The 12,741-nt window shown below is 39.2% G+C and overlaps 1 protein-coding gene across 1 annotated transcript in view; it reads left to right on the top strand.

Annotated features, from left to right (window-relative positions):
• The window catches only part of LOC138037596 (transient receptor potential-gamma protein-like), a 14,229-nt gene extending 10,828 nt beyond the window's left edge, over positions 1-3,401 (top strand). The window contains exons 5-8 of the mRNA XM_068883500.1: positions 245-443; positions 1,903-2,067; positions 2,481-2,549; positions 3,222-3,401. Of these exons, the coding sequence (XP_068739601.1) occupies positions 245-443; positions 1,903-2,067; positions 2,481-2,549; positions 3,222-3,401 (613 nt within the window). The remainder of the gene's footprint in view (positions 1-244; positions 444-1,902; positions 2,068-2,480; positions 2,550-3,221) is intronic.
• The last annotated feature ends 9,340 nt before the right edge of the window (positions 3,402-12,741 follow it).

Here is a 12,741-nt window from a genome sequence, read left to right on the forward strand (position 1 = left end):
AAATAGAGGATATTACATGGCCGCTTGGTGATACGAATTTTATCTTCTTGTGCTGATAGTATCTCTCACTAGTTTTTGGTCCTTCAGACTCCGCGGATTTTTCTCCAGATACTGTGGCCGTCTTCGCCTCAGCTCTCATGAGGAGAATACAATTAGAACTTCATCTTGATACAATGTTAAGACTCAATTAAGTGATAACTTCCCTCATTATCATGATAAAATCACAGGTTCACTTTTTTTTTAGCCTTGGTGAGAGTATGTCGGTGACTTTCTGGGCGTTGTTCGGTGAAATTGACAGAGACAACTTTCATGTTCCGGAGCAGGGCTTTGAGATCTTGACCAGTGCGAGCGTAATAATATTTGGTGCGTTCAACATCGCAGCAGTTCTTGTGGCCCTTAATATGCTGATTGCTATTCTGAACGAATCTTACACTAGGATATCGGTAAGTTACCAACCCCTTCACATCGTGTTGGCCAATACTGTCCAAAATTGTCGCATTTGGTGTAGAAAAACGTAGATTGATTTCACGTACATGGATCGGAGGTAACATGCTCCATTTCGACAATTTAGATCCTAGCGATGTAACGGGACAATTGTCATCTGAGACCTCAGTAGTTCAACGGCCTAGATCCCACAAATTTCAGTGGTAGAGCATACGAACTAGCAATCGGAAGGTCGTAGTTTAGAATCTTACAAAGGAGCACTTGGATTTTTTCCCGAGTATCCTCCAGTTTACATCGGAAAATACATCGGTTTTCCGGGTTCCGCTCAGTTGTGCTACCCAAAATTAAGTTGAGAGTTTAAAAGTCTTGCAAGGCTTTGGATCAGAGAAGACTGCGATGAATCAAAATTGATTAAAAAGTATTTATGAAAATCCTTTTTTGCGTTGTTTTTTCAGTCGTGCAGTAGTCTATTTGACTTTCGATTCATAAGTACTTTTTATCAAAAATTGTTGTGTTTGGTTTAGAAAACGTATATTGATTTCTCGCCCACGGAGCGGACGTAACATTTCCTATGAAATTCCGATAGTGTTTCTTTTTTCTAGTGACGCGTGGACTTTAATGCCAATGTTCTCCTCATTCGAGTGCAATTAGTTTTAGAAAGATTTGCTAGATTCAACGGACATGGTACGGTCCTATTGCTCAGTGGTAGAACATCCGAACTAGTAATCGGGAGCTTGGTCGCAGGTTCGACTCCTGCAAATAAAGAGCACTCGGTGTTTTTCCGCGTATCCCCGTGTCAGCATCGAAGAATAAGATCTCTCAGTTTTCCTGGTGCCGGTCAAGTTGTAGGGGAACTTAAATTTTACTTTGCTCTTTGCGCTGACAAATACAACCTTGTCCAATATTGTCGAGTGCATAAGCAGCTGGTTTTTATCTGTTTCCCGAAGTTGCGTCCTTTTGCTAGGAGGGTTTAAATTAATACCTGCATAGATAGGGAACAAATGGGAATATTCAATACTGTAGGCTTCTTGGAGTTAAGTATGGTAAAGTGGCTCCCACCAGTGTGAACAGGATTCCTGTCCTGTCTGTTGCCACATGGTCACTGAATTTATTCTGGGTTTTAATCCTCCGAGGGACGTCCGTTTTTAAAGAAAGTGGGAAGCGTATTCAAAGTATTCCACCCCTCCTTCGATGAGAAGGGACCCTTTCAAAACACAGGGAACGCCGGGTCTGCGTGATGGCTTAGTGGAATGCACCACTCATCTGCGGGACGCTTGGAAGTGCCCTACGTTGTTCACTTAAAGACGAAAAGCGAACGTTAAGCACCGAAATCTGTTGGAAGAACTTTGGCCTAATCTAAAATTTAAGATGCTTACTAGATGCTTATGCCTCTTTGGCATCGTTAATGACTTAATTTTGGTCTCTTATATTCAGTTTTCCTTTTTTATTGAATCACAGGAAAAATTGGACATTTCGTGGAAGTTCGTGAAAGCAAAGATGTGGCTTCGCTGGATTCACAAAAGAGGAGTTCTTCCCCCTCCGATCAATGTTTTGTACGTATTTCTTCCAGTGTGTTGGGTTGTCAAGCATCTGGCATCAGCCTACTTTCCTAGGCTCCTCAAGGTCAGTGAACAAATCAATAACAGTAATGCTAAACTGATGACTTTCCTGAGGGAGAGGTTGGGGTTTTACAGCCAGTCCTAACTGGGGAGAGACTATAAAGAGTTGTTTAGAAAATACTCAAAAAATGACTTTTACCAGACTAACTCGGGCCCTGGACGTCCTCGGCCAGGCGACCTACACTGATCCTTTAGTTATTTTAGCTTACATACCAAAAGACGAGTTTTCATCAAAATAAATTCAACTTGAGATAAAAACATGGCCTCGAGGCTGTAGCGAGCGAAAAGGCGAAAAAGGGGAAACTGCCTTCCCCTATCAACTTTCCTTGCAGTCTCAGTTTTGAATTCCCAAGGACGCAGCGTCCTCTGTGCCAACTGTCGGCCTATTTATTTGTTCTCCATGGTGATCTTCTGTAGGCTGTCCGCAAAAAGTTTCAAAGAACGATGCACAGCCAGGAGAGCATCAAAACGATTAAGGAGGAAAAGGTAAACAACTGAAGTTACTATTATGATAATTTGACTCATTTTTATCGAGCTATACATGATAAAGCGGAGCTTCGAACAAATTTAGAGAAAGCAAGAGCGAATTGCATGCATTCGTGGTCTTAGTGACCCGGGATATTCGATCAAGCAGCGCTAAAGTTTTCCTTGTTGTGAGGCAAAATAGTGTATTTCTGGAATGAACAAGAATTCTACAGAACAGAAACAAAAGTCTTTGCGTTACAAATTTCAAGCTGTTATAAGTATGAATCCACAGACTTCAGTCACTTTGACGGTCATTGATGGAAAACCCAGCTTCCGAATTTGTGAAATGATGATCTACGTATTCTGAATGCTGATCTTTGACACTTTTTCCGAACAAGAAAGAGAAACGCGTACGTCTTCTTTGAAAGTTACACTCCACAAGGGATAAAGCACACTAGCAGGGCAATTAACTCCAAGTGTTTTGCACATCGTAAAACTTCATGATTATAGTCTTAAACGGAAAGTGGAGCTTTCGTGGGGGTATTTCCTCAATGTTTAAACGACAAGGTTGTATAAGGCTTGTATATGAACGTTCCGTGCCATGGAAATTAATTACCTTGAAAATGTTCTTTTTGTAGTCCTCCCATCACCATAGCGTGGTTTAATTTGTTTGCTTTATTGTTTTCTTAAAAGAGACGAGAGGTTATTCGCCATCTTGTTTTGAGGTACTTGAGACAGAAAAGGGATGGAACCAAGTTGGGTGAATCAGGTCAAGAGGAATGTGACAAGAATTCCTTCAGCCTTCAGGAACCGTGTTTCGCTGAGCAGTTGGGTGGTGCGAGAAAGAAAGCCGGGAAGTGTCAAGGAAATTAAGCGAAAGATCAGCTTCTTCGCTTTTTTGTATTTAAGTGGCATTTGTCTATCTCAGACAAAATTTTGGGAACAATTCCAGTTTAAACATCATTTGACATGCACTCACAAAATATATTGGTCCTCCCACCTCCTCCCCCTCCTCTCCCCCATACAAATGTTGATAACGTGTTGCAAATATTGTGCAAGCCGTTTCTAAACCAACAACAACAAATCTTAATTTACAACAATAATCATTTAAGAACCAGGCTGTACAAGGGATATTTAATATTATATATTTACTTAAATGCTTAATATTAGCTGCGATTTTATTTTATCTTGAACACTGTATAGTATCATGGTAAGAAATTATTGTAAGAACCTACACAAATTGCTGACAAATGCGGAAGCTGAAATCGAAAGAAAGGAAGAAAAAAAGAATTCGAAGGCCTAAGCGACAACAGAGTGGGCGAGCAAGTTACACCACATGTAAAGGTTACCGTTATATCGTAGCGATAAATACAAAATATCGTATACGTATTGAAAATCAAACAGTACATTTGACTTTAGGCAACCTCGTGATAAGTTCAGGTACACCAATATATTCATTTACTGATTCTAGTATGTTAAGTAGACACTCGTAATTCCTTTTCAAATCTACTTTTATATTGACATGACGTAATGTTGGTGGTAAACTGTTCCAAACAAAGGTGCCGAAAACGAATTTGTTTAATTATTTCAAGTCTGGAAGATTGGAAGTAATAGTTTGCTCTGGTGTCCGATCTTGTGCCTTAACCATGCACATTTTCTGCTTTCGTGAAAAGCTGCTGAAGTAAAGAAGGAGCCACATTATTAGAAGTATCATAGGAGGAGGGGGGAGGGGAAACTAGAGAGAATTTAATATTTTATCACACAAACAAATTGGGAAATGGGCATTTTATAGTAGTGCGCCTTTATTTTTTTGGCGAAAAAAAGTATTCTCAAAATAGATCGGTCTGTAAAAACGCTATGACATGGGGTCCGTACGCACTAAGATGTCAAAATTTGTTTGGCTCAACCAAAAATCTGAACAAAAATTGTCTCCCCCAAATGTTCAATTTGGTAATCGTGGCCGCACTTTAAAACTTTTCTTTTAGATCATGTCGAGTAAAATATGTATAGTTTTCACGCCTGACAAAATTTTGTCCTGCTCCGAAGCAGGACGACGACAGTGCCATTAAAGTTTGGTAAGGCCTAACAAAATTGACAGATTTTTTCGCAAAATAAACAAAAAATTGCCCAGACAGTACGGGCCCATAGGCTTAATATTGGAGTGTTCGCTCATGCCGCAGGTCATGCCAGCTGTCCGTTCAATTTACTCTAATTCTCGTTCCCAGATCCCATCGTTTCTCTTGGTCGGTAGGGCCTTCACAAGAGAAAACGAAGGCCTTTGGAAACAAAGGAAATTCAATTTTTTTTCTGTAAGAAAGCAATGTCGAGTTCCATTTTGTTATACCGGGACAGATCTATCTCATATCTTCGTAGTGTTTTCAACGTATCATGGAAAACGGTACGAAGATATGAGAAAGATCATTTTTTTTCATTGGTTCCTTGCATACGGAACCTGCGCCCGCAGTGCGCGCGGCAGTCAAAACCGTGCTATCCTGTCAATCATTTGCCCCTTCACCGGAAACAGTGCATTTCGGTTGTTCGTAAATGACATTGTTGTTGATCTACGCAAGGACGCGGTCAAAGTCTTTATTCGCGAAGTTAACTCAAATAAATATCGATACGGTTTTGCCGTCTTCTTGCACTTGATTCGAAAATACCAGCCTGAATTCGTCTGAGAATAGTTAGAAAAAGCACAAATAAAAGCCAAAGCACAACAGGTCACGTTCGAATTCTGCTCGCCGACAACCCAAGTTTGTTGACAAAAAAATTGCCACAAAATGTTTTAAATGGTTTTCTGGCCCTTTATTACTAATGGCGCTCACGTTTATTTTAAATGGAGTATCGAGAAAGAAAAATTGTCAAGCTGATATTTTTTTCGCGTGAACATACATTTTCAAGTAGCGAAAATTTGTATAAGCACTACAAAACGTTTACTAACCATTACCCGAAGGAACACCTTTTAGAAGCTGCAAGAAAGCCGCTGATGAATTTTGCACAAAAACCTCGGCCTCTAACACCGGAAAGCCAGACTTGAAAAATTTTTCAGTGGAAGGCTCGCTAAGGAAGAGTTTCTAGAGCTTGCCCTCCCGCAGGTCGCCAGAAAGGTGCAAACAACCTGGTTCATGTCTGAAAAGAGCAAGATCTTGAAGGGGCAGTCAAAATTGTGTTTCTTTTATTGTGCGACAATTTATTTTTCCCTCAATCCCAAATAAGAACCTGCTGTGTCTTGCAATTCAACAGTGAATTGCTATTAGGCCAATAAGAGAATCAACATCAAGTTCAACAAAGAGGCACTCCCAGGGGTTTGGCGAAGAAAAGAACATGGCTAATTTAAACTGGGGAACAGAGTAACATACATACATACATACATAATCTTTATTTAACGTGGATAGAAACACTTAGCTGAAGCTATTTTACAGGTTTTCCACAAAATAATATTAAAGAAAAAAAGAAATATATACATAAAAATGTAAGAATATGAATAAAATATCTAGTATCTAAAATTTCAAAATTTAGGTAACTAAAATTTAATGTTACTCACTGGTTTTTTTAACAATATCAAAATATTTTAGGGAACAAGGGAAGAAAACCAATTTAAATTTTAGGGATCAAAAAGCTGGGAACAAGTTTGAAAGTAATTTGGGGAACAAGGAAACACAAGCAAATATGTAAAGGGAACAAGGACTCCTCTCCCCAGGAGGGCCTCATCAAATGTTCTGCGTCTATCCAACAGCTCAAACAAGCTATTCCAACAATTTTTGAATGACCAACAAGAAAAGAACACTCTCTTAGAGAAATAGATTATTTACAATAACACTTAAGCATGCGAAACAATGATCAGATGCTTACGAGCACCCTCATGCCCATGTTTGTAAAAAAGCACCATGAAGTATTCCTTGTGGCTGGCTGGTTTAGGCATTGTTTCATCTTTCAACATTGGGCAAAACCAAATCAACTCCATTCTCAGAGGGCACTGGGGAAAGAAGCTAGAAGAAAAAACTGGCCTTGATCCAATTCTCCGAAGGTAATCTTTACAGAATAAGATCATAGAAGGAACACTTTTGAGTGCCAACCTTAAGCCTTTTAAAACAAGCGCAAACAATATTAATAGTCTTTAAATTCACAAAATGTCAAACAGCATATTTTAGTCTCATATTCAATTAGATTTGGCTGCAATGTTCCTTAAAACTATGCAGAACTATTTACCATAAAATGTGGAACATTTCCTGCCTATCTAAATATGCCGCAAAAGGGCTCCGAAAAGCAAACAGTTAAGTTTTTAGATTAAGATACACAATACCTAAAAAATAAATTACTTGATGTGATCAAGACATTGAATGACCAAGCAATAAACAAATGGCAGCAATGTATGTTAGGTTCACAAAGTGGGAAAAAAAATATTCCTCAACTGATGTTTCAATATGCATTTAAATAAATTTTCTATCAACAATTCAAGGGACTGACTCTTCACTGGTATTGATTTACATTTCCATGATAAGTTTGAAAGTGAATCTGGCAACCACAGTGCCCTATGAAATGGGGCAAACTCTTTAAACTAACATTGTACAAGGGACACCATTATTGATGCCCTGCGAAGAACAAAGATTAAATTGAAAGAAGAGTTGGTCTGGAGTTTATCCACAATGGACAGTTAGTGGCTGCATTCACCAATGTAGAGAACAAACACATCAAGTTTCTTCTCAAGCAACCAGGTGTTCAAGGAGCTATTCAATTTCCAAAGAACTATGGTAGTGTGCAACAGTACCTGGGTGAATTCGGGTACCTGGCCTGAAACTGAAACTTGTGGAGCCAAACAACTTGTTGAGCTAAGTACTTAAACTGGGTAGATAATTATGTCTACAAATATGGTCTATTCAACCAACAGTTTCTCCTAATTTTGTGTACCATTCACTTAATGGTTCCTTAATAAAAAAATCGCTAATTCAATTAAGGATTCAAGTCCTTTGAAATCATCAAAGTTACTTTGTGCCACCAGGAACAAACGAAAAAGTACAAGCACTGAAGACAAACAGCTCACAAAAGATCACACAAGGCAGGACTCCGTTTAAAACTGCAAAACGGGCCGGGGATCCTCGAGTCACTAAAAAGTGCTGCATGCTACGTAGATGTTTGCAGAACGAACGCAAGTTGTAATCACTGAAAGAAAACTCCAATCCAGATCTGATAGACGATGGTCGTGCAAGACTCACCAAGCAAATGGAACACCCGACAGGATTGTTTGTTGTCTGGCACAGCAGATGAACGAAAAATTGTTCCCCTCACTATTAAGTTCCAACCCAAGACCAATCTTGCCCAAATACAACAACAATTTGGGAAGCAGGCAAGCTCATCACAAGCCACCGAAGTTGGCATAAAGCAGCATAGCGCTTCACCTGAAGTTCGATCATGATGGACACAAACAAGAGCTGAAAAAACTTCATAAGGTCAGACGACCAAATGTGATTGATCAGTTATCGGACATCAAAGTGCTGAACAGTACAAACCAAGGGATTTCGTCGTAAAGATGTTCACTCAGCAACGTCTTCTTCTTCTACAGAATAAAGTTCAAAAGCGATCCTGGTTGTTAATCACATGCTAGACCAATCCATAAACTGGATAAAGTGGATTGGCAAATTGATTGCCAGAACAATGAGTCATTTCTGTCTCGCTGAGTTCAAAGAAGCGACGGTCAAGAGAGTCACAACAGAAGGCTGAGCGAATGTCCACCGATCTAACCAATCAGAATGTAAACAATTGGCGTGACGTCGGATAGCACAAGGATAGCACAGTTTTTCCCTCTCGCTGAATTCTGATTGGTCAGTCTAAATTTCAGTGGCTCTCACCGTATGCAAGGTTAGCTCGCGAACAATAAAATCTTGAACCGGAAGTGTTTTTTGTTTAAAGCTACGATGTTGCTTATTGCTTCTTTCTGTTCGACACGAAGGGACACATTCTCTGAGTAAAGGCTACTTAAGGACGGTGCCTCATAATAAGAAGAACTTTTTCCCCCGGGTATGACGATGTACAAAAGTAGATCTTAGTTTGGGTTATTGGAATGTGAAATAAAAATAGGGGTAGCCATGCATTTTTCGGAGATAATTGGGTTATTTTTTTTAACAAGGGGCTTCGGGTAGCCTACGCTTTGTTCGAAGGATTTTTAGCAATGTCTTGTTAAATATCCAGTTTCAATTCCGTAGTCCGAAGTCCACAGTCCATATTCCATGAACCACTGATAGGGTTAAGTGCGATCGTGGACACTTGTTACGTGGAATGCCGAAGGCATCCACGTCTTAAAACCGGGCTGGAATCTTTTTTTTGTTGGTAGTCACAAATGTGCATACCCCACGGATATTGAATTAATCTCCGATCGGGCGAACTGATTCATATTCTCTAAGGTATTTCCAAACTTCCCTGCCCCGAGGAGAACTCCTATATTTCCCAAGCCATCACGATTTTTCTCTGCTAGCGCGTTAGACCACTCGGCCACCGTGACACACTTCCGTCAAATTGGTGAAAGCAAACATTTATAATAGAATCTTTCCGCCCGCCATGATTGTTTCATTACTAAACTATTCGATAAAGTGGATAGATGCTTTTTCTTTGAGAAAGGCAAGCTTTAAAGGTAAGGCGAATTTTCTACGTTATTTCTAGATCTTGCTTCGTACTTGTGTGTTCCACTGTGAACATTATTATTTTGCATACAACGAATACTTCATTAGAGGCATTTTGCATAGAACGAATACGTACTCCAATATTTCTTGGGAACCAGTTTGTTCGCCGTTTTGACGTAGAAAGAAAATAAGAAAATAGGTTTGAACGGCCAAACAAGATAACAAATGAAATCAATTTGAAAAAAAAACGAATTAGCTATCGCCGTCACGGGGACTTCGCAGCCGTCCCCCATCCAAGTACTAACCTCATTCGGAGGAGCTTAACTTCAGCTGACACTTGGACTAGCATCAACGATTGTGATCTTTATGTTACATTCGCACATAGATCTTGTCGAACTTTTTAACACTTGAAAGAAAAAAAAACGCACCAACAAAAACCAGGTGTTATGCCGTCATTTGGTCACAGATGTATCCTTTGTTTCGTGAGTTGTCAGTAAACACGCAAGGTATAACTTGATCACAGGCGGCCGCTAAAATCGATGTCACTTCCGATTTTGCGATTGTACTTGTATGACCAAAAGTACGATAGAAAAATTGAACCCTGATGGAACGTAACAAAAATCTCCCGAAATGTTTTTCGCTGATGGCAAATTGTTTTATTCTCGATCGACACTTCCTAAAAGTTCCTTCTGCCCTCCTTAAAAACTACATATTAATATTTATTTACTTTTTCGTCAATATTTGTTTTGCATAAAGCAGGCTAGCAAAATCTGTACCTTGCTTTGTTCGCATTTTTGAGCGTTAAAATAGAATTTTTGGGCGTATGTTCCTGACAGCAAAAGTCGCATATTTTAACGTCCCCTATCCAGATGCTAACCCCGCTGGAAAGGGAAAACTTTAGTAACATTGGTCTTGGAAAGGTGTCAGAAGCTCAGAGTACACGCTTAAGCTTGTGGTGAAAAAGAAGTTGTAAATGATCAACATATCGGCTTTGAAGCCAAATGTTTCTCGATTTCCTGTTATTTTCTTCAATCGTTCTGGGCTTAGTATTTTACTGAACCACATGTCTTCTTAGAGGGTATATAGCAAAGATGTCTACCATGGCACCGTAATGATTTACGATACCAAACAATGTCGTGTACTATTAGAGCTACATATTGTGCAAGGACTTGAATCTCCTGGAAAAAACAAAACGCCGCTCAGTTGACAGTTAGTCAAGTTACTGCACTACCACACGCAATGCGTTCTTACTTTAAAAAATATCCCGTATCTCCTCAATTCTACCCCCCACCTCCAGACTAAAAATCCCGTATCCCCACAATTTTTTTACCTAATTATCCCGTATCCTGATCGCTTCTCGGGCTTTTGGCTAAGATTAGTTTCTTGGCCAAGGACTACGGTCAAGTACTATTGTACAACGTACGGTACTTTTTCAGTGCCGTAAGGGGCAGGCACAGAACAGTTTCGGCTGTTTGTCTGTTCTCTCGAAAACGATGACAAGGGTTTTTTGGGTTTTTTGTTCAGCTCGAGTGTAGAATCAGGACGAACTGTTGTAGTTTCTGATAACTATTTACTACTTGTAGCTTTTGTTGAATTTTGAATCGATGATAGAGAGAGTTTTGGCTAAATAAAACCTAACTGGTCTACTGGATTTAAGGAATCTTCCTAGCGAGATTTCAAGTTATTGTGGAACGTTTGGTACCAAGTTACTGAAATCAAGATTATGGAATTGTAAAATTAGAACTTTGGACTGGACTATACAACACGCAATTACGGAATTTTTGAGCATTGAGAGAAATAGAGCACGGATGTTGCCTTTTTGTCTTCGCCACGGCAAATTTATACAGTTTGCAAGGAACTAAACCAGGATTACAGAACCAGACGTCGATTACAGGGCCCGGTTGTTCGAAAGCCAATTACCTTAATCCAGGATTAGCGTAAACTTTTGTTTCATGTTTTCAACTTTTTGGTCACAGTTTCCTTTGCTTATTTTTGTTTTTCAAGATTGACTTCTTCTAATGTAAAGTTTTTCTGAATATCAGCCTTGAACAGCATTTGGGAGTAGAGGATAAAACTCGTTTTAAAACCCAGTTTCTGAACGACTGGCCCAGGATGATAAGTTGTTGAACTGTGATTTTTAATAAGTTTTTCGGATGATTTAAGGCTGATCCTGTAATTTTTGGATGAAAGGAGTTAACGAAGCAAGTAAAACTGTAGGATTTGAATTAAGTCTCCTTCCAAAAAATAAATAAATAAAAGATCCCGTATCCTGATAACCTGCTAATAGGGCTTCGTTGTTTGCATTTGCAAATTTAGTAACATTAGTAATGAGTTTTTACAACAAAAAACTTTAAGTTATATTACAGATGTATCTTTCTAGTAATCTTTCGCCATTTTCCGAAGTCTACCTGTACTTGAAGTTCACTGTAACTGGACAATTTGTGTTAACTGTTTGCGCATTCCACGGATACGCCCTTGTAGGCGTCTTGTTTACATTTAAAACTGTTGTTTACGGCATTGATTCCAATCAAAACCAGAAAACAGATGCTTTGCAACTCTCTACGATTATATTTAAAAATATTTAATACTTTTTCGTGGCAATGCTGGGAGAATTATAAATTACGATATCTGTTACAGAGTCATACGATAACCGGATATTGCATTGGGTGCAACGGGAAAACACAAAAACTCGTTTCCGGTCACGAACACAATACTTTAATACATATTTCCCATTCAATCTGTCACGTAATCTTCCGTTGTTTTAGTGGTCATCGCTATTGCCTCTGAAGAAAAAGATACCGAGTTCGAATCCCCCTTGAGCTGCCTTCTACGAGACAGAGAAATCTTGCGCATGCGTAGTCAGAGCGCGACCCGAAAAAAACATTATAGTAATAAAAAAAGTAAGGACCAAAAACGGAGTCGAATCCTATACAAAGTAAAAAGTGGAATTTTTTTGCTTAAACAAAGAAGAGCAAGTTTTTTGACAGTTTTTACCGGCACAAACGTTTACTTGCAGTAAAACAACAGGAACGTCTAAGATCTTTAAAATAAATGATAAATTGCAACCGGATGATTCTACGAATCTGCTTTTTATCAAAAAAACCTTTTGAGCCTGACAGTCCTCGTCTGCATTTACTAAAAAGCGCCATTCGTCAATTTTCACGGACCCAAAAATTAATTTCGACTTCAATGGGCCTGTAATGTCCATTTTATATCAGTAATAAAAAGTAGGGATCACCACGCGATTTTAAAAGTTAAATTGGTTTTTTCAACGTTTTGTGGGTTGATTTTTGCAATTTTGTCACACCCAGCTCCGGTGAATTAAGACGTTTGCACCTGTTTTTGTGGTGCACTGTGGGATATTCCCAATGGCGACAAGTCAACAAAGAAGAAACGTTTTGAACTATCTTAGTGGATATTTCCTTGATTCTTTGGGAAGATTGGATTTCTTTTTTCGGAAAGTGGCTCTCAAGTGTCCAGAGTAAAGCTGCAAGGATATTTGGAGTGAAAAACCTTCGAGATTTTTGTTGCACACTGTAATGGAATCCAACCCGTACGCGCTGAAGCGATCACCTAGCTACTTGCATTGCCAATCGTTTCTT

The sequence above is a fragment of the Montipora capricornis genome, chromosome 2 (assembly GCF_036669925.1).
Source record: "Montipora capricornis isolate CH-2021 chromosome 2, ASM3666992v2, whole genome shotgun sequence".
In the NCBI taxonomy this organism is placed as follows: domain Eukaryota; kingdom Metazoa; phylum Cnidaria; class Anthozoa; order Scleractinia; family Acroporidae; genus Montipora; species Montipora capricornis.